This window comes from Carlito syrichta, unplaced genomic scaffold (assembly GCF_000164805.1).
Source record: "Carlito syrichta isolate Samal-C Ts95f unplaced genomic scaffold, Tarsius_syrichta-2.0.1 Scaffold314864, whole genome shotgun sequence".
In the NCBI taxonomy this organism is placed as follows: domain Eukaryota; kingdom Metazoa; phylum Chordata; class Mammalia; order Primates; family Tarsiidae; genus Carlito; species Carlito syrichta.
The window spans coordinates 552,606-578,144 of NW_007258960.1; the positions used below are offsets into that span (position 1 = coordinate 552,606).

The 25,539-nt window shown below is 41.3% G+C and overlaps 1 protein-coding gene across 1 annotated transcript in view; it reads left to right on the top strand.

The window, feature by feature from the left end:
• Window positions 1-20,886, top strand: part of ABCC4 (ATP binding cassette subfamily C member 4) — a gene marked incomplete at its 3' end in the record, with an annotated part of 131,320 nt that extends 110,434 nt beyond the window's left edge. The window contains exons 20-21 of the mRNA XM_021705970.1: window positions 16,473-16,552; window positions 20,826-20,886. Of these exons, the coding sequence (XP_021561645.1) occupies window positions 16,473-16,552; window positions 20,826-20,886 (141 nt within the window). The remainder of the gene's footprint in view (window positions 1-16,472; window positions 16,553-20,825) is intronic.
• Window positions 20,887-25,539: the final 4,653 nt, after the last annotated feature.

Genomic DNA, 25,539 nt, shown 5'->3' on the forward strand with positions numbered 1-25,539 from the left:
TTTATAGTTTTTGATTCATAGCTTATATATATATATATATATATATATATATATATATTTAAAATAGTAAATACACAGTATATTTTTCAGTCCCTATTATGGTCTGCATAGGAACTTAATACTTGTTATCCAACAAAACCCAATAAAAATGGATCACAATTTCCTATTATGAGCTGTTATAATACATTTTGCCAATTTTTCTATGAAGTTTCTTAACTTTTTCATGAAAACAAAGCAAATATCACATATACTTAACTGTGATCTACCGAGATCCATCATGATAAATTCAGTTGGGGAGGGGGAACTGATATAGATCTCATCTTAGAAAAAATTTTTTTTCATGAAACATTTCTTTCCCTTCCAAAAATACTGCCTTGTACATATTTTCTTCTAAAATGAAGAGAAATACAATTATTTATAAGTATTTACTTTAAACGATTTTTATTTTCCAGTGAATGATAAAACTAGTGACAACCCACCAGTTAACACAGCAAGGCCAGGAGCCCCTTTCTAAAGAGAGGCAAGTGTCGTTGTTGATGGAGTCCGCAGCGTAAGAGAGCCCATTTACCACGTCTGCGATCTGTAATTCAGATTTGAATCCACAATGGAGTGCAAAAATTGCGTTTTTAAAAACTAGCAGCATTAGTGAAACTCTGGAAGTGCTTAGAGTGCTAGAGTAGGCAAAAAACAGCAATATAGAGCAATGCTGTCTTCCTTGATTCAGTCGCTGTAGGAAGAAATGAACTTGCACGGAGGTAATGGAGTCCTGAGAACCGTGATTAAAAGTCTTTGGGAATTATCAACCGAACTTAAAGCAAATCTCTGGGTTTCCATGGGAAGTGTTGTAAAGGGACATTTAATTTAAAGGAACCAAGTTGATAAGGTAAGTGCAGGGAACCAACACTGTTGAACTGGCTTCTGCTGGATTGACGCGATCAAGGGCTTTCAGAGTGGGAAATCATCTCCTAGGGAAATGGCCACAGCTCGCTTTTCCTTCAGGGTAGAAGTTTGGTCCTGAGCCTGTGATTTTTCCCTGCTCAGAGTGAATAAATATTTTAGGTAGATGTGGCCAGCTGCCCAGCTCTTTCCTTTTGCAGTTGCGAAGAAGAGTTGCATAGTGATGAAGTTCAGAGCCAGCAAGGACCTGCAGACGCCCATGTGTACCGGAGGAACTGAACACATTCTCATTCATGCAACTGAGCCCTGTGAGTGAGGGAGAAAGGAATATCACACACCGAGGTTTGATGTCCTTTTACAGGAGAACAAAAGAGTTTCGATTCTTTCACGTTGAGTTTAGCCCGGTCATTGTGTGGCAGAGGAGGTTTAATGAATCATTGTTTAACTAAGATCCTGCCAAGTATTTGACCATTAAATAAGTCTCCAATGTGTATAGAGTTCTTCTGTGACAGACTCTTATTTGACTGTGATTAATTGGCATCCAATTGTTATTTAATTACCTCCGCAGAAATCTAAGAAGAGTTTGTGTTCTGATTAAGTTATTTGATGTAATAACACGCATGGGGCTGGGGAGGTCAACTCGGTCCTGGGGAAACCTTGCTACCAACGAGACCAACATGTGTTGTTACCCAGAGCTCACAGAAGGTCCTCAAGTGTCAAAAACCCTGGCAGAATCTGGATTTGACCATAAAAGCCATATAAACAAATGGTCTGGTAATTCAAATGTATAGTATAAGTCTGTAAAGCTTATTTTTGTGTGTTGAAACTCTTCAAAGTTATTTATGTTAAACAGAAGTGGCAGGAGCTATCGAGGCTTTCTTTGGTTCACAACTGAATATGTAAACACATTCACATGCATCAGGGACACTCAGGGATGAGGTCAATCAGTAGAATGCGTCGCAAATTAAGAAGAAGGATTAAAAATCGGCTATTGCACTTTCTAGCATGGGAGTTACTGTCCTCAGAGAGTAGCACCATGAGAGGATGACATTAAGGGGAACAGAGTTCTGAGAGGTGAGAACTTTGAAATACAAGGAGGATGGGCAGGGTAGCAGGTGAGAAAGAGACAGATAGTAAAGAAAAAATAATTATATTTCAGAAGCCAGTATACATGAATTTAAAAAAAAAGGCAATTAGCAGCAAGAGACCTGCAGTAAAAGTCAGGAGCAATGTGGATGGGGAAACAGCTGGTTAGTTTTAGAAACTAGGTGACTGTTGAATACCGTGGTGTGAAATGGAGCAGGAGCTGGACTGGAGAGGACTGTGGAGTATCTGAATAGGTTATGATTCCCTGTAAGAAAATGCTGGTGGTGTGACTAAGGGGTTATGTGTAGTCTAAGATTTGTATAAATGACAGCACAAGTGGAATCATAACACATATGGTTAAAATGTTCTCTAAATTTTTAAAGAAGTAATACAGTAGTCGGAAATGATTTTCCTCCCCTGCTTTTTTTTTTTTTTGAGTTGTAGTCTCACTCCATCACTCATGGCCACCCCAGTGTTGACCCGCTGGGCTCAGGCGATCCTTCCACCTCAGCCTTCCAAGTAGCCAGAACTATAGGCGCATACTACCACGCCTGGCTAACTTTTGATTTATTGTAGAGATGAGGTCTCACCAAGTTGCTGAGGCTGGTCTCGAACCCGTGGGCTCAGGCAGTCCCCTCACTTTGGCCTCCCAAAGTGCTGGGATTATAGGCTTGAGCCATGGTGCCCAGCCCCTCCCCTGCTTTTTAATGGTGCACTTTAAAAAATAAATCCCAACCAAGGTTCACACATTTACATTTAACTCAGCCTAGCCAGTTTGGTGTAACATCTGTTGGTGGTTCCCAGATATTAAAATGATGCGCTGGAGATAGAACTGATGATCAGATCTGGGTGTTGGTTGATCTGTTTCCAGCACTCCTTCGGTTGCTTTACATTGGGTGGGTAGTGGGAGGGCCCATTGTCTTCAAGTTCAGTCACGTTCCCACACCAAATGTTTTGCTGTCCTATTTTTGAGCATTACATATACTTCTATGTGAATTGGAGATAGAAAGAGCTGATTTCACATGCTGAATGGTAATTTCCATTCAAGGCAACCTCAACAATTGCATCTGATACTCGTCTTTGTGGATGTAGGAATTCTTTGTTCAGGTGAATGCTTTACTAATAGGTGTTGCTGCCACCATCTCTCTCGGAACACATTCTTGAAATGGCTGGCTATTTCTAGGCCTTTGTTTTTGTCCTCCCAATACTCATTTTTCTGGAGCTATTCCATGAGCATTCAGCCATGAGTGACAGTCAAGGGATGCCGGACAAATAAAAAGGCCTTCTTAGGGACAAAAGTGGTGCATTCCTATGGCAGTAGGGGTTAAGAAATTGGTGGTTTGCTATTCTCTTAAATCCCAGGGATCCATGGCCACTCTACTTCCTGTGGTTCCTGATTTAGGGAACCTCTGAAATCATGTGCAAACGGTATATGTGGGTATATGTAGACATCTTCAGTGAAAAGAATGTAACTTTCATCAGAGCAGACATCTTTGAGATCACTCTACCTGTTGTTGTCTGGTGGTCTTCACTTCCCTGACGGTTCAGGGGGCTTGGGCCAGATTCACTCCTGTGTGGCATATCCTTAAGAAGCACAGGTATAGGAAGTAGTCTGGCCGGTCTTCCTGACTTCTTTCTTTTTAATGCATAGCAAATATAAAATACTGATCACTTGCTGTAGCAAAGCATTTATAGCTGCAGTAGCAAAATAGTTTCCTGAGGCAATCTGTGAGGTGTATCTACTCTTCAAGGATAATCCCCTATGATACTTTCCATCAAGAAACGATTAGGTTTGCCCTGGGTCACACAACATGTTAAGGGCTGGGACGAGGTGCCACTCAAGCCACTGGACTTTCCTAACCAACTATGCCTTTTATTAGACCTCATTTATTCATTCACTCATTTGTTAATGTATTATTTCAGCTTACTGTAACTTATGTAATTTAATTTTGAGGTGTAGTTGTTTTAAATGCTTTAATTATGGTTAGCCAAGAGAGAATTCCTGAAACTCTTCTAAGCAGGAGTGATAGTCAAAGTATTCAGCGTCCAATACAGTAGATATTAGCCAGGCAGAAGGGCCTGGGCTGTCTACATCTGGTTTGGCCATCGCCATTCATACCAGCTTAATACCAGCTCTGCCTGGAACTTACTGGCTTATTTTTATTAATAGATACTTAATAGAACCTGCACCTGCGTCCAGTAAAGTAGCTTCATGTCATGAACATCCCTATCTAACTCTTTATAAGGCTGGGTGCAAGTCACAGCTTGGCTATGATACAGCTGGGTGTCTTGGAGTTAATTTCTTGCCTTCTCTAAGCCTCAACTGCCTCTTCTTAAAAATGGGAGTAAACAGGCCAGACCTGGTAGCTCATGACTGTAATCCCAGCACTTTGGGAGGCCAAGGTGGGTGCTTGAGCCGTAGAGTTTGAGAGCGGCCTGGACAACATAGTGAGACCCCCATCTCCACAAAAAATAAGTTATAAGCTGGATGTTATAGTGTGTGGCTATAGTCCCAGCTACTTGGAAGGCTGAGGTGGCAGATCACCAGAGTCTGGAAGGTCAAGACAGGGCTCATGATCATGCCACTGCACTCCAGCCTGAACGACAAGAGTAGGACCATGACTCAACAACAACAGCAGCAGGGAGTAGTGTCTGTGTCATAGTTTTGAGATAATGTATATGTTGTGCTTTACACAGTTTCTGGCACTTACTTAATGTGGGGTGGTTTTCTAGAAATCAAGCATGAATGAACCAAAACAACCGTGAGACAACAGTCTCGTCCAGATCTCTGCTGTCTGTGGGGAGGGCATAATGGTGAGTTGGTGTGGTATCCCTCTGTACACAGAGGCTGAGGCAGAGCTGGTCTCCTTGCCCATTATAGGTCAAATGTTAAAAGTGTCCCTCTGTCCTTATTCCTGTGGCGTCCCTCCTCAGTACTTCCTCCTTACGAGCGTGGCTTTGAAGAGCTATGCCTGAAAGGAATTTTCAGGGAGGCCCCTTAACATGCCTTTCTTTTCCAGTTCTTTCCTATGCTAGCACACTGTAGGTCACGCTCTTCCCATCAGCTAGGCAAATATTTGTCATCCCTTTTCCCTTTCCCACCTCTTAGTCCTGACGGATGTCATTCTTTCTGCCTAGACAAACTCTTCCATTCTCCATCAATGCATCCTCTGCCTTCCTTCCAAATTCTCAGGTCCTATTCCCACCATGAGTAACCCTGCCTGACCCTGTAACTCACACCAGCTGGTAACAACTCCCACCCCTTGTGCCCTTCTCATTGCTACCTGTGTCATGCATGGTTTGTGCATTGTTTGTGCATTCTTATTTCTGCCACCTGGGTATGTGCTCCTGTCATGTTGTGTCACTATACACACTGTCTTCACTTATATTTATCCTGTTAGCTTCCCAACAAAGTTAAGATGCCCCAGTCAGGATCTCACTGTGTCCCAGGCTGGAGTGCAGTGATGATCATGGCTCATGGCAGCCTTGAACTTCTGGGCTCAGTTCATCTATCCACCCCAGCATCTCAAGTAGCCAGGACTATAGGCACGTGCCACTACACCTAGCTAATTTTTCTGATTTTTTGTTTTTGTAGAGATGAGGTTTTGCTATGTTGCCCAGGTTGGTCTCAAATTCCTGGGCTCAAGCAATCTTCCTGCCTCGGCTTCCCAAAGTGCTGGGATTAAAGTGTGAGCCACGGCACTGACCTCAAGTGTCAATTTGATTCTCCAAACATGTCAACTTTTAATTCTAAATAGCAAGTTCTGACAAGGGTTTAAGTGTGTTCTAATTGGTGTGCAAGAGGAAATAGGTACAAGGATTGAGATTGTTGTTACTTAGTGGAAAGAGAACTTGAAGCTGGATGTAGAAAACAGATCATGGGATTGCCCTTTGCCTTGAAGCCATTTGGGTTTTTCTAAGTCATCTAGTATGGACAGTCCCACCTGGCATCTTTCCGGTGAGGAATCAGAAAGATCTCATTAGAAAAGGAAAGAGCACACACATACTTTTGCAACTCATTTTCTCTAATTTGTCATGTCATGTAATAAACCTTGCAAGTACTATTTTTATTATGTCTTAATTATATGAAAAGGCAAGAAACGACTAGACTTTGGAAACACAGCATAATCGTTCTAAAGAGGCATTCCTTCACTGTGGGAGAACTATAATCCCTTGTTGATTTACTGCAGTCCTGATTCTATCTCAACTCCCAAGAGATACAAAGTTCCCAGGATGTTAGGTATCCTCCTGCCCCTGCCGCCACTGGAACCACTCTCCCCACGCCTCTGTAAGTCTGCCTGTGGCTTTTCCCCACCTTTTTTCCTACTGCTGGTGCTGGAGTGTGCACGAGGCATGTACAGGACCTGTCACCTGGAACCATGGTCCTAGCTTTCCTTGGCGTATAAGCAGGTAGGTGGGGGTTGGAAGAGGAAAGACAAGCATCTGTAGGTGCTACAGCCCATCTTTGCTGTGACAAGGAGGAAGGAATCTTTGAGGGTCTATCTGTGGGGGATGGCAGGCCTCTTCCGCAGCACAGTAAGCTAACTCTCCTAGATTTGTGTGCCAAATGCGATGTCTTAAGAAAATGGTTTGGGTTAGGATATACCCTCTTAAGTTGACTATTTAAATAAAATATCTCTTATATGACTTTATCTTTAAGTTCTGGAGGAGTTCCTAGCTTCAAGAGATTATCTAAGGCTGGGCTAAGGCTGGGCTAAGGCTAGGCCAGAACTTTCTGCCCACGTCTGGTTGTCTATGCTTTTCTTGCTATCTGTGCCTTGCATTTCCTGTCCCATCTCCTGTCTTTCTCCGCTGGCCTTGCCTGCTCTCAAACCCTCCTGTGTTCTGTGTCTGCCTTACACCCATCCATTCCTTGCTCCCATCTCTAACGCCGCCTCAGCCACCCAACACCTGGAGCCAGCTGTCCTTTCTCTTGCTCTCTCCTCTCTGAGTCACTGGTTTTCTTGCTTTCATGCTGTCATGCCGACTTCTGTAAGTTGCTGTACCCAAACTGAGACTGCAGCTGGAGATTTCAGTGCCCTTTGAAGGCACACAGACTGGGGTCAACAGCAACTCAAGGAAAGTGGCAGGGATGACAAGCCACACACTATGTGGCAACAAATGCCACCAGATCAGAAAACACCCGCCAGAAGGACTGCATGAAATATCAAGCGTTGGAAATGGGACTTGAAATTTGAAAACAAACAATTTATTATTTGCAGTGAAAGGACTTGTTTTATCTATTCAGTCAGTGTGAATGCTAGGCATCGGTCCAGGCACTGTAGACACTGCACAGAACAAAACAGACAAAACCCCCTGTCCTGACAGTGCCTATACTCCAATTTCTGTGAATAAAAAAGAGCCAGCTGGTCTTTAACTCCTCAAAGCACAGAAAGGAATTGAAACCACAAAAGTTGTTGTATGTGTGAGCAGGACAAGGTTATCTTATAGGTTCTTGAAACAGAAGGAACATCATCAGAAATCTCCAGATTCTACCTCATTACTCAAAGTGTGGTCCCTGGACCAGCAGCGTCAGCATCCCCTGGAGTTGTTCTGGAAATACACAATCTCAGGCTCTACCCAGAGCTCTTGAGACTATGCATTTTAACTAGATCTCAGGTAATTTTGTGCAGATTAAAGTTTGAGAAGCATTGTTTTTGTGAATGTTGGACTATTTCTAATTTAAAGCCACTCTGATGCTCATGGGTCCGCAGTGTCCTGGTTAAGTTCACTGACATGGTTCCAGACTGAAAATGACTAGGGAGCATTTTTTTTTGCATCCATATTGATTAACTTTTTCAATTTTGTTCCCAGGGGACCTGCAGGAAGGTAGTCATTGAGTGGGTTTCAGGTCTTATAGTCTCTCTTCAGTAAGAGCTCTTTTTTTATATATTTATTTTATAGATTTGGTTATTGGTTTTGTGTGAGGATCCATCTGCCCAGAAAGTTTCTCATTTTTTAAAAAGAGTTGGACAACTATTGGATTTATGGCATGTCATTAGTAAGTCCAGTCCCAGGACTCTCTGGGCATTTTGTTATAGGTCTTATGTGGAATGTTGTCCCTTTACAGAGTGTGTGTAATCTAGATGTGAATTCAAGACTAACATACAACTGACTGTAGAACAACATGGGGGTTGGGGGTATCCCCCAGTCGAAAATCTGCATACAACTTCTGACTCCTCCAAAACTTAGCTACTTCCACCCTACGGTTGATCAGAGCCTTACTGACAATGTAAATAGTTGATTAACATGTAATTTGTATGTTCTATGTATTATATGCTGTGTTCTTACATAATAATAAAGTAAGCCAGAGAAAAGAATGTTATGAAGAAAATCATAAGGAAGAGAAAATATATTTCCTATTCATTAGGTGGGAGTGGATCATCCCAAACTCCTTGTCCTCGTTGTCTTCACTTTGAGTAGGCTAAGGAGGAAGAAGAGGAGAGGTTGGTCTTGCTGTCTCAGAAGTGGCAGAGGCAGAAGAAAATCCAGATATAAATGGACTTGCACAGTTCAGATCTGTACTGTTCAAGGGCCAGTTGCACTTGAAAACCAGCTAAGCAGCCGGGCTCAGTGGCTCAGCCTGTAATCCTGCGCTTTGGGAGGCTGAGGTGAGTGGATTGCCTGAGGCTGCGGGTTCGAGACCTGCCTGGGCAACTTGGTGAGACCTCATCTCTACAATAAATCAAAAAATTAGCTGGGCATGGTAGCGTGCGCCTGTAATTCCAGCTACTTGGAAGGCTGAGGCGGAAGGATCGCCGGAGCTCAGCAGGTCGAGGCTGCGGTTGCCGGGAGTGGCCACTGCACGCCAGTCTAGGCGACGGAGCGAGACTCCAACTCAAAAAAACCCCCCAAAAAACTAGCTAAGCTACTAAATAGATTATGCTGTGTTACCTTCTGAGAACACTTCCAAACTTTAGGGGAAATCAGGAAGTGAACTGAAAGTCTCTTACCAAACAAAGCATTAGGAAAGCCATGTCTTAAAACGTGAACATTGTCTACAATGTTTTTGTCTACATTGTCTACAATAGTCTCTTGGCGGAGAGTATATTGAGTCTTACTTCAGGCCTGTTTTCAACTTCTTGGCTGTAGGGTTCCTTCCTTCCTTACCACAAAAATAAAGATGGAGGTAGCAGGCAGGTTTGGGGCAGCAGCAAAACATATTGACTAAAAGTTCATGAATACAAAACCACAGTTGTTGGGAATGGGGGGGGATACATCCTAGCAGCCTAGTCGCTTCTAAGGACATTGCCATGCTTCAAAACAGTCAAACTACTGATCCTCAAAATATTAGTTCTGTTTTATCAAGAAAAGATGTGTTTATGCTCTGTGTTTTTTGAATCTGGTCAGTCATACTCAGTGATCTGTCACAGAAACAAAGAACAGAGTACCATATGTTCTCACTTGTAAGAGAAACTTGAACAATTATAATACTATAAGAAAGCATTTGGCAGTCATGGGAAACTGTCCGGGGAGGTGGGGGTGGAATTGGCAGCTGAGGGAAACTGCTACCTCATTAACAAGGGTACCTGTATAATCAATGTTTGTATACTTAACCCTGAATTGTGCCCCACATCTTTATAATTAAAAAAAAGAAGTCAGAAGTTTATAATTCACATGAAAAAGGTTTGGTCCAAACAGTTAAAACTGTTTAAAGTTTTATTTGTTCTTTAGAAGGGTGATTAGCAATTGTGAAAGTTTCACTGTGTAAAATTTATTATTTCTCCAACTAACTTTAGTTACTCCATCTCTTGTTGGACACATGGTGTTGTTCTGGTTAAAGCTTTTGGATTGTAGCTCAGACGGGGAGAGCTTGATTGAAAGGCAGCAAGGACGCCTCATGGAGCCGAAGCGAGACTCACTTTCCTGGGAACTGGAACTGGGAATGTCTTATTCTCACAGGAGCTGGGCTTGAGTCCGGGTCCATGTCCCTTAACCTGTCATCGGATGATGCTTCTGCTCTATATTTCTACTTCTCTCATAGCCTCGTAGTTATTGGGAAGGGAAACCGGAATGGTTTTGGCAGATAGTCTGTGGGTTAGCTCCCCAGTCACTTTTGGTCAGTTAATGATGGTCAATGCTATGGAGGGTTCCTGAGAAGGGAAGCACAGTTATCCATACCCTGTCTGTTGTTGATGAAGACGTTCGTGTGAGTGGCATATTCCTAAGAGCTACACTGGCCAACAAGAGTTTTGGTGAGGAGAAAGGGTTAAGGTAACTGGAATGGAAGGGAAGTTAGTAGGTAGCTCTCTTCTATCTCTTCTCTCCTCACTGTTCCTAAAAAGTCCATTGATTTGATTTGATGGATACATAAATTGGATGTAAATGAGATTACTTTAAATGAAAAGTGAAGACATTCTGGTAATTATGTGAGATAAAGATAAGTCAAAAGTGACTTAAAAGGTTTCATCCTGGCTGGGCACGGTGGCTCAAGCCTATAATCCCAGCACTTTGGGAAGCCAAGGTGAGGGGATTGCCTGAGGCCAGAGGTTCGGCACCAGCCTGGGCAACTTGGTGAGAACTCATCTCTACAATAAATTTAAAAGTTAGCCAGACATGGTAGCACGCACCTGTAGTTCTGGCTACTTGGAAGGCTGAGGCAGAAGGATCGCCTGAGCCCAGCATGTTGACACCGGGGTGGCTGTGAGCGTGCCACTGTACTCCAGCCTGGGGGATGGAGTGAGACTCCAACTCAAAAGAAAAGAAAAAAGATTTCATGCTGGGTGTTTGGGCATAGGCCTAAGGCAGGCTTTGAAAATTTGGACGTGGGTTGTTGTGGGTCCATTTCAAAGGGTTCTGTTTAGTTTAGATGTGTTGAACTTATGATGTTTTATAGGACAGCTAAGTGTCTGAGTAAGCCCTGGGCTGGGAGATCAAGAGTAGAGATAAGATGTGGGATGCATAAGTAAACAGGAAACTGTTGCAATCCATGTAAGACAAGTTTAGGAAGAGAACCAGAATGAGGAAAAAACACGGTCAATGTTTTTTATCCAAAGAAAAAAAATGTGAGCCAGCAAAAGATATTGAAGTCAGTTGCCCCAAAGAGTAGGGTTTCTTGAGCAGCTTCTCTCTGCTGTGTGGAAATCGCAGGATAGCTGGTAGATAGTATCCACCCCAAAAATATTGCATCACCTTGAGCAAGATTCGTCTGTCTCCTCATCTCTAACAGAACTTGGTCTGCAAAGTGCTGTGAACATTTCTCTGTCTCCTGAAGAAGACTTTCTTTTATTTTATTTTAGATTCAAGGGATATACATGCATGTTTGTTACATGGATGTATTCTTTAGAGGCAGTCACTATATGAACATCTGAATGGATGTAAGACCCTGTTTGGCAGAGGACAGGCAGTGAAGGGAGAAGGGTAGGTGTCTAGAGTGGGTATGGTCGGCCTTCATTTCCTCCTCTGCCTTATTCTTCAAGGTGGAGTCTCAGAATCTTCATGAGACAGAGTTTGAAAGTTAGTAGCCCTTTAAAGCTCTGGAATCCTATAGTAATATGAATAACACCTCACTCATGTGTGCTACTTCAGTATTTAGAAGATGGCTTCCTGATCATGATCTCTTTTATTCTCATGATCTTTGACCTTGTGAGTAGTTGGGGATGTACAATCTCCATGATGGATAAGGAATTTGAGTCTCAATTCAGGTTGGGGGAGTTGCCTGAAGTCCTGTTGCTACTGCATGCCAGAGGAGGACGACCTCATGGTGCCTTGTTCCCACCCTGCTTTCTCTTTCGTGCCATTCTGTGAGCCGTCGCCATATTGCTGGCCTTTTCCGACAGGATGGCTGAAGATGTGCCAAAATACCCAGCTTCTGTTCCTGTTCTCTTGCTGGTCCAAGTTGAGTGATGCAGAAGTCTAGCCTGGCCCAGCTCCTTGAAGGGCTTCCTACCCTCCCAGGCCCACAGCGTCATGCACATAGGGGTCTTTTGAAGCCCAGCAACTATCTCTAGGCTCCATCCAAAACCCCTACTCTGGACCGATCTTTGCCCTACTGTGTGACTTTATATTGTACTTGGAATGTACAAGTGCATCATTTTCTTTGCTCCATTGGATCCATTATTCCATTTGCACTCTTTGTAATAAAGTGCTTGGATTTCTATTTCACTTTTCACCACATGGTGGTTCTTTTTCTTGTCCCTCCCACCTGCTTTTCCACATCCCACCTACCATTAGCTACAGGCACCTGAGAGTACACCCAACATGGTGTCCGGCCCAAAGACATACTTCGGCTTCTAACTCTCTGCAGGGATAGCAAACCAAAAGGCCAGTTTTTAATCAAAAGAATAAGGTTCTAGAACCATCAGTGAAATTAAGTGTGGGTACCTACAAAGACGTTTATAATGAAGTGTTCACGAAACACATCCCCTTTTACCTTCAAGGTAAAAGTGTCTGGCATGGCCTGATGGGGCCTTTTTGACTGGTGCCTAAGATTATTTCTGTGAGAAAGAATGGGGCTCAAAAGGAAAGAAGGAATGACACAACCTGCATCGTGGATGAACCTCAAAACGTTACACTAAATAAAAGAAAGCCAGACACAAAAGAGACCACATATTGTGTGATTTCATTTACATGAAAGTTACTGCAAGGCAAATTTATACAAAGTAGATTCATGGCTGCCTGAGGCTCAGGGTGGAGAAAGCAAGTCACTATAAATGGCATAAGGGATCTTATTGGGGGATAAAAATGTCTTGAAACTTATTTTTGGTGATAATCTTATCAGTCAGTAAAGTTGCTAAAATTAATTGATTTGTATACGTGAAATGGGTGAATTTTATGAGATATAAAATATACCTCAATATTTTGATATGTAAATATACTTTCTAATTTACAAAATAAAGAATGAGACTCAAACTAGACATGAGAACTTCCAAGCTTTAAGTTATAGTTTGATTATTAGTTAGCTGAGGAATTTTGGCTATGGGAGAGGTTGTCCGAATTCTAGAGGTGATGCTAATTTCAGATTAGATTCTAGAATCAGTTTGTAAAATACAGTCATTTATGAATTTGTGTTTTGACAAGAAGTTTGGTAACATCTTTTGTGATATATTTTGTATACAAGATAGAAAATGTGTTTTTTCTTTATCAGAGCAATTAGATAAAGTGATATATTTTATGTGATAAAGATAAGTGTGATATAATATTACATATTTCAAGAGAATGGTCTCTCCTTCCTTCCCAATTTTCGTTCTTTTTTTTTTCTTTTTCTTTCTCTCTTTTTTCCCCTCCCCATTTTACTTTTTTACACAAGTAATACATAGTCACTCTAGAAAATTAAGACTGTACAGTATTTAAAATTTCCATAACTCATTACAGACCCTTTTCTGACTTGCCAAATCTTTGATGAACTTACTAACGCCTTGGGATATTTCCTAGACATGAAATTTGGGGTCAAAAGGAATGTACTCTCATATTGCCCAACTGTTCAAAAAAAAAAAAAATCTTCCTGTGCAATGCAGAGTTGGGGTGATGTAGATTTTCATTAAATGTGATTCCAGGATGTGATCTGGCTGCTGGAGCTTACTGTGACTGTGGGCTGGGTCGTCGGGTATCCTGTGGAGATTGGGCAAAAGGGTGTTACCATTTTACCCTGAGGTATGCAGACAATACCAGGTGTACTGATTTTAATCCTGGGCACGAGGCATTAAGCGAGACTGACCGCCTGACTCTATGGTGAGCCAATGGCCAAGACAGGACATTGTGTGTTAAGAGGGATAATTGAGGCACCCCAGGGATAGTTGCTTGTGAGAAGTCTGGAAAGCCTATGATTAACTTTCTTCAAGTATTTGAAGAGCTGTCATGTCGAGAAATTAGATTCACTTTGTATGGTTGCAAGGGCAGAATAAGCAGCAATGGTCGGATGTTCCTGGAAGGCAAGATTCAGTTTAATGTAAGTGAGCCCTTTCTAACAGAACAGTCTGAAGAGGGACTGGCTTGCCCCAGGAAACAGTGACTCTTCTTGGCTCAGAATCAGTGGCGATATTCCAGCAGGGGCCAGATGTCATTTGGATGCAGAAGCATGGCATGTACATGGAGGGACTTCATGATAAGGATTTGATTTGGAGACCTCTGGGAACATTACTATGAGGTCGTGAACTTGAAATCACAGCTCTGATTTTGACAGTCTACTGCAAAGTCAGATGAAAATATTCCTTCTGCAAACTCCATTCATTCTATGGACTGTTTTGTTAGAGCAAGGAAGTTACTCTTGAACCTTCTAATCTCAGATTTCTACACTCAGCTCATTGGTGAATAAGAATTTAGGTTTGGGGTGATCTTTGACATTTAATTCAGTTTTTGGTGTAGCTGTGTGATTTAATGGCTTTTCTCAGTTTGTGTTTTCCTTCAGTTTCATGCTGTTTGCCAACTATGGGTCTGTCGGACATCAAGATTCTCACATCTAGTAAAAGGGTGGTTTTCACCTATGAGCCATCTATGTAGCCTTTCATCTTTTAAAAAAAATGTGAATATTGCTTCAACTTTTTAAAAACTACCCTACTTGCAGTGCTTCTGAATCTTACCTATGTTAAAAAGTTGTTACTTTTCCATTAGAGGTAGCAAGTATATTATGTCTCTAGTATATGTTTTGAGTCAGGTCTCACCTTGTCACCCAGGCTGGAGTGCAGTGGCATGATCTCGGCTCACCACAGCCTCCGCTTCCTGGGCTCAGGTGATCTTTCTGCCTCAGCTTCCCAAGTAGGTGGGACTACAGATGCATACCACCATGCCCAGCTGATTCTTTTATTTTTTGTAGAGATGAGCTCTCGCTATGTTGCCTAGGCTGGTCTTGAATTCCAGGGCTCAAGCAGTCCTCCCACTATGGCTTCCCAAAGTGCTAGGATTACAGGCATGAGTCCCCACACCCAGCCTGTCTTTAATATTTTTAAACATATTTTCCTTGTTTTGGTAGTGATGCTTTGAGAAGTGCAAAAATGACTAGTTGGCCATAGAATCCATAAGAATATGTGGGAAATTACCCACCTAATTTTAATATTCCTCAGGCACAACTGATTAAATAACCTAATCTCTTACCCTTCAAAGTATGGTCTGGCAAACAGCAGAAAGGGCACCCCGGGAGTTGGTTGGAAAGTCTCACTCAAGCTCCTCCCTGGAGCATCTGAATCAGGAGTTGCACTGAACAAGTTGAATTTCCTCCTAGGTGGCATGCTGCAGAACCTGTGGGTAATAGTCATCATCTCACCTTTCTGTTGTTGTTTTTGAGCACCTGTTAAAAAGTACCTGGCATTGTGATTAGGTTCCTTCACAGACATGAGCCCATTTAATCCTCAGGGCAACCCTCTAGAAGAGGTATTATTAGAGGCTCAGAAAAGTTGTCATCGGGCCTGCCAAAGGTGTCACTAAATGATGCCTTCTGGAGTCTGCGTGTCCAAAGACTGAGACGGGAATTGGGGCGCAGCTACGACTTGCACACCCTGCACTTCCCACCAAGTCTGGCGCCCTGGGAGATCTGTAAGACATCAGGTGCCCAGTAATGGGAGGCAGCCCAGGCCCAACATCTGACCATTCATGGTCCAGTTGTGGCTTGGTATGAAGGGCCTTGGGAGGAAGTCACTTCTGACGCACCCTGGAAAGAGTACTGAAGGCCACATATCACATCTGTAGCCTTCAGCACTCTGGGAGCATTGATGAGAAAAAAGTTCAGAGGCCTAAACACACACACTTCTCAGGAGTCACCTACATCAAAATAGGCTGTGTGTATGTAGCTTCCATTGTTTTGATTGAAATCATTTGACAGAATAGATATTAGGAACCAATTCTGATCTTCTATTTATAGAGCCTTTATGACATACTGTTTTCTGGGATTCTACTTGACAGGGGAAATAAAATAGATGATAAGAAGTGATCTTTAGTCATTAATTAATATTTCTGTTGTCCTGCATACATTTCTTTTGTCTTATTGGATGTCGACGCCTGTGTTTGTCACACTTGTTGTACACCTGAACTCCAGTAGTAAACTTGCAACTTGGAAATGTAAGGATTCCAAGTTTTCCCCAAAATGTGAGATGTCATGAGCAGAGAGGGCATCTTACAAACAGAGAGGTTACAATTAAATTTATTTTAAAATACACCACAGCAAAATGCACTGTGATAACTCAAGCAACATTAGTGAAATAATTAGGATTCACGTGTGTAGTTTGCAGCTGTTCATCTACCTACTTGGCACTTGAGTTGATGTCCTGGATGGCATCTAAGAGGGAACTCCTCCTGACACTGGGATGATTTTTTCCTCTGTTCTTTTAAAAATCAGGGCCACATTTCAATTCCCTCCCAATGCCATTTGGTGACATTCTTGTTTCTCCGTAGGTGTCATCATGTTTTCTTTTTTTTCACAACTGACATCGGCTTATTTAATATGAATGCATAATATATTAAATACATATGCATTTAAAATATTGTTTTGATTTGTGAATTGTTTCTCTTAAAGGGTCTATCCGGGGAAATGAGTAATTTTTCATATCCTGTTCTTGCAGGAAGAATTTTAAATCGTTTTTCCAAAGACATTGGACATTTGGATGATTTGCTGCCCCTGACATTTTTAGATTTCATCCAGGTAATGTTAACAGTAATGTCAAGTTCTCAAATAGAACACTATATTTTCAAGGACTTTTCATGGGGGTCGGGGGTGGGGCTCTTGGCCTGGCAGTGTGTAATGTTAACTTAATAAAAGACCATGTTTGTAGAAGAAAGGTGTGGTTATGATTAGGAGGCTAAGTTAGCATGAGTAATGCCTCCTGTGTAGGAGTGGCTTACACCGTTGTGTCAGGGTTGGTTCACAGCAGCTACATGCTTGGTAAGTGGCTCTCCGTCTGCCTCCCAGGTATCTGGCGTGGATTTCGCTTTACTGTGAACACATTTCATAATATAGAAACAATCACCTCTCACGGAAAGATAGCCTAGATTAACTAAATTATGCATTGTATTACCACAAAAAGCAAATATTTAGGCACCTTTTTTGGGGGGGGATAAAACCAGGTGTGGTTACTTACAAAGAAAAGATTAGTAATAATAAGGTGAAAATAATACTTTGTTAACAAGGACAATAGAGAGCAGTTATTGCAGATACAAAGCCTTTAAAGGCAAAGATATTTAAGCCAATTTGAGTACAGGATCAAAGTCATCTCAGAAAATGTCTTTTTTGTTTTCACCCGTTGATTGCTCCAAGACTTAAGCTGTCTTTTAAAAAAAAAAGCCAACAATCCCACAGAATGCCTTCAATAAAGCACTTATTTTGTCTGTGAACTTGAGGTTCTAAAGAATAGTCTTGGGTCATTTCATCTCTCATCTCCTTATTCAGTATTGTTACTTATGTGGTTTTGTTTTGTTTTCTTTTCTTTTTGTTTAATTCTGTCTGCTTTTCAGAGATTCAGACTGGGGAAGTTTCTTTTTTTCCAAGTGTTTATTTTGGAAGAGAAATTAATCTATTCAAAGCTGCACGTATTCTAAAATCCCAGCCGCTGTTGCTAGCACTTCATGGATTTGAACCTTTTTCACGCTTCCGAAGGCCAGTCTACAGTCGTTCTAATCATTAACTAAGTCTAAGGCCAAGAAGTAGAAAAGCTACAGTTGGGGTCTGCAATTTTGGCTTGATCCTGGTGGCCCCCGTACACACCCATTTTTCCCCCCAATGCTTAAATGCCTTAGAGCACTTCTGGAGTCACTGTTATTAAAAAAAAAAAGCCAAAATTACTTAATTTGGCAATGTCAGAAAAATCAGTCATAGGCTTGAAATGATTACAGGAATTCCTGTTAGTCATACAGAAAGGCAACAGTGAATATGTGACTGCAAACAGCATAGCCCATGGGCGAAGGTATCCACTGTTTACCAAGGTGAAAGAAGCCGAGACTCACTGGTAGAGTATTTTTTACTACAAACAAGGACCTCAGGTTTGTTTTTGTTTCCCCCTAATGCCAACTTATTTTGAAAACGTGTCCTGCCAGATTTAGCTATGTTATTTTTACCCCCAGAAGCAGTCTTTCCTTAAAACAGCTTCATGGTTTTCATAGAATGCAGATGACTGTAAATACACATTTTGACATTGATTGTTAGTTACTTCAGGAAGATTTTGCTAAAGATTCTGTTTCTTTGTAACAACTCAGGGTGAGCTTCCAAAGCTGGCTGGCCCACTGTGTGCTTAGCAGAGTGAGCCGTCATAATTAGAATCCCTCATTTGTTTTTGTGTCACATATGGAGAGAGAGGGATGGATGCCACTTGATGTCAATATAAAACATTCTCATCGGCATGAGGAGAGAAAATTCTGGTCTTGTTGTACTTCTATTTAAACAGAGAGACAAGAGTCTTTTTTACTATTCACCCACATAATCTTGGTAAACTTATCATTATTGAATACTGCTGGTCCCAATTAGCTGATTTCTTGAATCTACAGCAAAGATAAATCTCAATGTTATTGTCTCCACCAAGGAGTTTTATATAAAGGATAACTCAGTTATCAATTATGATAAAGATCTACTGTCACTTGTTTTGTTCGCAGGTGTCTTTAATAAGGCTTCCCATAATCCCTTCAGGAAGAAATATTTTCTCCTTTTAAAAATAGTGTTAGCTAAATATAAAAGCTCTGATCCCTGCCATTGTTGTTGATTCTTTGAGGGACATTTCCCAACATTCATTGTTTAAATGGTTGTCAGGAGGAATCAAGTGAAACTTAGTAAACAATGCAGTAACTGGTTCATCTTACTTTGTGTGCAGAGCCTTTCTGGAGGGGATTTGCATTCAATGAGTGGGCTTTTGACTGAGGTATCGCCAGGATCATTTTGAAGTATTTGGGCCTGTTGCCGTATTAGCAAGTGAAGATTTTTATTAAAGCCACAAAAATGAATTTAACCTGCCCTCAAATAAAGGCCAACAAAAATCTAAATGTAAATTGATTTTTTTTTTAAGTTGCTTAGGACTCTGTAAGGATGGAAACAACCCTGTGGTGTTCTGGGACTCTTAATGGAATCATGTAAACTTAAAATAAACACTATTATGGTAAGCACATAGAATGAAAACTAATTTTCCAAATCAAATACATTATATTCAATTCATTTTCCCCAATCAACCAAATGTTTAAAACCTGTTAGTTATAACAGCAATCTTCTGGAAATTAATTAGAAGCCTATTAGCTCTGCTAGCTGAGCCGAAGGAAGGGGTTGCTCAGTACATTTCTAAGTAGTCTCCTGAATTAGAGCAAAGCAAGGTCAAAATGACAGTCAGCTTGACTCCCCTCATGGCTTTAAGGAGTTGATCTTTTTTTAGGGGGTAGGTGTTTTGTTTTTCAGAAGAAATTTTATCTCCTTTGACTCAATCCTATAATGCATTTCAGAAATGTCAGGGCCAGTCAGGTAAACCGTACCAGTTGCATGAATATGATCTGTGTGAACAATCGCTGCCTCTCAATTGCGAGGGCATCTAAAACTTGTAGGCCTCTCGTCTAGCTCACCAATTCTTTTAAAGGATTTCCGTTGGCCCCTTTCAAAATTGGGGTTGTAGAAAATTGCCTGCCTGACTTTGTTTCTAATGTCATTAGTAAAACCTGCTGCTGACATCAGGCGACCCTCGCCTTTTACTTTCTCTCATCAGATTCTATGGGTCATAATTAGTGTGACTAGCAGTTCCTTCTATGCTCAGAGAAACTCACAGAAAGTGAGGCCTTGTCAACCCAGCAACTGAGTTGGACTGAAACAATTGAGTTGAAAAAGGGCGGGGAATTCCTTGTCAAGAAGTTACCCTTAGTGTTGTCTAGCGGAGATGTGGTGCTTACTGATCTAGGAGGAAAAGACCTATCATCAGACATTCTTGAGCCAGAAGGAACTTGGCAAGATGTACAGTAACACAGAGAATGGAAATAGAAATCCAAAGAAAGCTTAAGTATCTTTATGACAAGGGAGTTTAAGCTTTCCACTTATCAGAGTGTCCAGACTAAGACTGCTGCATTATTTTTTCTTACTAAAGACATGCATATGCGTGTGCTTTTCTGGAGAGTTAAAATTGAATAGCTATAGGAATAAATAATGTAGTTACATTTATCCATGTGAACTTTTTAATCCAGAGCATACATGTTTGATTACTTTTTCTGTAAGATGATAGTTTTGTTGGTTTGTAAGTAAGAGTTTAGAACTGCGGGCCAGTGGGTTAGAACTGAATTGTACTTCCAGTTCAGCCTGATGCTGACACCTTGAGGAGCAGAGCCCTCCATTGATGGCATAGTATCTAGAATGTAGGCTCTGTAGAGGCAGCTCAGAAACCAGGGCAGTTTTTATTACTCCACTGATGAAATGGCCGAGATAAGGAAATTCTGATTAGAATGTGAGCTTATTTGCCAGCCAGATAGAGGCTATGAAGCTAACTCTGTTCCTTGGACTTTAACAAAAGATTTGTGTTTGTGTGATCATTCGTGGGAATTTGTTTTCATATAGTTAGCTTATTAGTATCCATACTAATGGGAAACAGTGACACAACTGATTTTGAAAATGGGTACATTGACTGAGTGAGAAGCATGAAAGGGCGGGAGGGAACATGTGAGGGACTTTGGAGCCCCAGCTGACTCATGTGTGAAACAGTGGAGAAAGAAGAGAGATGAGTTTTTAACTGCTCTGGCCACTTGGAAGAGTAGGCCAGAATTGGGGTACTTTCTTTGTTTTTTTGAGTCTGTGTCTCGCTCCGTCACCTAGGCTCCGTCACACTTGTGGCTCACTGCAGCCTTGACCTCCTGGGCTCAGAGGATTTTTCCACTTCAGCCCAAACCCTCCCAGTAACTGGGGTTACAGGTGTGCACCACCACTTCTGGTGGATTTTTTTTTATTCTTTATTTTTTTATTTGTATAGAGACAATGTCTTGCTATATTGCCTAGGCTGGTCTCAAACTCCTGGGCTCAAGCAGTCCTCCTGCCTCAGCCTCCCAAAATGCTGAGATTATAGTGTGAGCCACCACGCTTGGCCTGGGGGATATTTTTGAATATGTCTTAAGATACAAATACATCATTAGAAATAAATAATTTGTGTAATACAAAATAACAGTCTGTATGTTAGCTCAGGGTTGCCATGGGCTTATCAGATAAGTTAGCCAAGGCTGGCACTACACATCTGGCTTATAAAGTGTTGTTCAAACATGTTTGTTTTTTCAAAAATTGTAACAGCCATATTTCTAAAGCCAAGTCATCCTTTAAGACAGAATGGTTCTTCACAGGTTAAAACTCAGTATTTTTATGGAAATAGCTGAAATTGTATAAAGATCTTCATCTAGATCTCGTATTCCTGAATAGGAAATTGACATTTAAAACATAATGTATTTGTGTAATCCAACAAACAAAAACATAGAAATGATCATTAGAATTCATATTTTTAAGTGCTTGATGACTTCCTAATCTTAGCGCAAAACACGAGCACCTTGAATCTAGTCCTTCATTTTTTTAAAACAATGATTGGATTAATACATATCATATATGTAACGTGTATAAAATTTTAATATCTTAATAAAACATTTTAATTTGATTAATGATTAGAGAGTAGTTTTTAGTAACTTTATAATACAAATATATTTATAATATTTGATAGGCAAATATATTGTTTTGTAGCTATAGGTGCAACCAGATGCAGTATGGAAAATCTTGAAGTTTCTCCCCCCAAAAAAGACATTATTTCTGTTCATCTATGATGGGGTGAAAAGAATTTGTACTTTGTTTCAGTATTTCTCCCTTTTTTAAAAACATTTTAAAATTATTTTTTCCATCAATCTTTCATTGAGCTCCTACTACATGCTGGGTATGCAGAAGTGAAAAAGAGAGAGTCTTTACCCTCCTTTTTTCACCCAACAAGCATTTATTGAGTGTCACCTGTGTTCTAGACCCCATGGTGGACTTGAGAATGTGGTGCCGAGTAAAACTGAATTTTTGTCTTCCATGAGGCTCTCTCTCCTGGGAGGGACAGATAAAAAGTCAGCAACTACCATGTTGTGTGATAAGAGTTATAATAGAAGGGATACTGTGTGGGAGAATGGTTAAGGCATGAAACAAATTTCTAATCCCAGCTCTGCCTATTTGAGTTTAATTATCTTTGTAGGCAGTTGGAAATATGCATCTGATAATTAAGGAAGAGACTTGGGATGAGTGTAGCTTGTGTATTCTTCACTAAGCAGGAAATAGTTGATTCTGCAAAGATGGCTAAGATTGCCAGGAGAAAGTGAAGGATTTTTAGGGGCCACTGTCCAATCCTTTTGGAAGCCTTGGTCTTTTGTTAAAAAAGACAGCAGAGAGAGAAGCCAAGCCAAGAATGAGCAGTAAGAAAGAGAGGAGGAAGATTGATGTTTGGGAAACCGAAGGAAGAGAGGCATATTAAATACAAAGAAGAGAGTAAGAGGAAATTTGTCAGTTCCACTTGGTGATTCGGAGGCCCCTAGTGACCAGCAGAAGCAGGTTTGGGATTCAGTGAGTCCCCTACAAACAAACCTTCAAGTTGTGAACTTTCAAAGATACAATTGTCGTGCCAGCCCTTGTATGTCAGCTGTTGTACTATACCGTACTACTATACTTTTCAAGGTACTATGCTGTAAGATTTTAAATATTTGCTTTATTTTTTGTGTTCTTTAATGTATTATTTGTATGAAAAGTATTATAAAGCTGTTAGTGTACAGTACTATATAGCTGATTGTGTTAGTTGGGTACCTAGGCTAACTTTGTTGGACTTATGAACAAATTGGACTTACAAACACACTCTTGGAATGGAACTCGTTTGTATGTAGGGGGACTTACTGTAAAAGGAAGCCCGATTGAAGACAGAGGAAGTTGAGATAAAGGCTAACTACTCTGAAGGAGTTTGACTCAAAGAGAAGAGAGAACTATTTGGAATGTTGGGTGTGGGGAGGTGTGTCCAGATTGCTTGGGTATTTCAGTTCGTGTGGGACATGAGGGGTATGTCCGTAAAGGCGGGTTTGCATATATTAAGGGGAAGAAGCCTCAAGGCAGGGCAGCTGAGACCATAGGAGCAAAGACTGGAGTGGAGTCCAAGAGCTGAGGGCTGAGGTCCTGAGGTACAGTGCGGGGTATGGCATGAAGCCCTCCCCTCGTATCTCTCCTTGAGCCCTCCAGGATATCAGAAACTCGTCTGCTCATGAGTTTGAAGCACGAGGAAGGTGAGATGAGGCAGTGGGGGCCTGGTCCAGAGGTCGGCTTGCCTGTCCTGAGAAGGGGTCTTGGAGCAGAGATGCAAGGAAGAGACTCTGGGTGGTGGGGCCCGGTGTTGCCTGAAACTCCCACTCAGAACCACTCTCTTCTCTCTGTCTTCACCTGTATGTGGGGATACCAAGGGGAAGGATCTTGAAGGGGGTTGTTTTATTTTATTTTTAAAAGAATATCCTGAGTGCCAAGTGTGTTCTGACCCATTTTTTTTTATGATTCTGCTCACGTTTGGTTTATCTTACAAACCTTGAAAGACACCTAGTCATTTTAATTTTATTACTTCTGATGAATTAGTGTACTTTCTCTCAGCTGATTTCTTCTCATGCCTTAAATAAAATCCCAGATACTTTATGTAATATTTAGTAATTACAAGGAAGATCTGCCTGTTGGTATTGCATTGTTTCTACTGCCTTTCCCTGATAAATACTGTGGTATATGGATTAACCTGCCCACAATCCTCTGAAATCAGCAGGTACCTTTGTTGTTTGCTTGAAAATGCCAATATCTTGGCTGATTTCAGTACATAATTACGATTTCTTTCCCGAGCCAGAGACTTTAATATGTCATAGAAGGGTGAGGCTCTCCAAGGGATAGTCAGATTACGGCGTTCTCCAAGACCAGCCATGGCATATATAACGTTAGAGCAGGGATCAAACCCTTTTCTTACAGTGCAGCACTCTTAGAATATAGATCTAAGTGGATTTGTTTTGCTTGACTTGCCTGTGATTTGTGTTACCAAGGGCAAACAGCAAAATTTAAATTTCTTAGCTCTTAAATCTAATCTTTCTCCAGCTCCTAGAAAGAAACTGTGTACCCACTCAACTGTCTTGGCGCCCCCAGAGTGTGTGCGTGTTTGTACATCTTTGGCCCTTCCTCAAATGTACCTTCTTAATTCTTCTTTTTTTTTTTTTGAGTTGGAGTCTCACTCTGTTGCCCAGACTGGAGTGCAGTGGGCGCAGCCTCGACCTGCTGGGCTCCGGCAATCCTTCCGCCTCAGCCTTCCAAGTAACTGGAACTACAGGTGTGCGCTACCACGTCCGGCTAATTTTTTGATTTATTGTAGAGATGAGATCTCACCAAGTTGCCCAGGCAGGTCTCGAGCCCACGGGCTCAGGCAATCCACTCACCTCAGCCTCCCAAGGCATGGGATTACAGACTGAGCCACTGAGCCCGGCTAATTCTTCATTTTTTAAGGACCAGCAAAAGTTTTGTTTCCCACTGATGACACTTTTCTTTACCATTCCATTCTACAATAAAACAATCTCTACATTCTATAAAAAGAAGGGAGCATTTAACACTAGGCCAAGCACTATGCTGAGGATATTTCACTGTTCTCATTTAAATCTCAGTCATAGCCAATGAGCCAGTCAATCAGTATTTCTTGGGCTCTTCTTATATGCTAGGCACTTTTCCAAGATCTGGAGTATAGAGCAGTGAATTGAGTATTGACTTCTGGGAATTGACATTCTAGTGCAGGAAGTAGATAGTAAGCAGACAAACCAATAAAAAAATAATCTAGGTTAGTACACTGTTAGTGTATTCAGCAAAGGAACATTCGCAAGTGACTGTGGTGACTGCTTGGACCAGGGTGGTCAAAGAGGAGGTAACATGGAGTTTAAAAAATAACAAACAGCCAACCAAGATCTGGGGGCAGGGGCAGGTTGGAGGGTGGACAACATTTTACTAAAGAGGTGCAGGCTCCAATGGGAACAGAGTGACATGTCCCCAGGAAGAGAGATGCCAAGCATGAGCAGGGAGGAAAGAGGAGGCATGAGAAGTGCCAGGACTGAGCCATGTAGACCTCACAGACCCAGGAGAAGGGGTTTAGATTCTATTCTGGCTGCAGCGGAAAATCACTAGGACATTTTAAATGGAAGAGGGACATCATGCTCACATTTTAGATTGAAATAAAAGGACATATTTATTTGATACTTCTCAAAGGGCTTAAACTTTTTTTTAATTGTCATTTTGGCTGGTTTATAAAATCCCCAGGTCTGGAAACTACTATTTTCCAGAACTTTTTTTTTTCTTGGTTTTGTGATAAGCCTGGTCTCAAACATAAGTACCAGAGAAATTGTGGCATTTTTTTTTAGGTGTGAGCATCAGGAAGCTCAAGAGGAAGAGGATACTGTGTTTATATGTACAGTATTTCAATGCACATTTGCTTGGGTTTTAATATATACAGCTCTGTGTAAACATGGAAGTGGAATTGATTGTGACAAAATGTACATTTCTCCAGTTTGTGCCCAAAAACAGGAGCACTGCTTTACACTAAACTTTATGAACAACAGGTGATTCTACATTATACTAATACAATTATAGTTAGTCCCCTACATATGAACCTTCAAGTTGCGAACTTTCAAAAA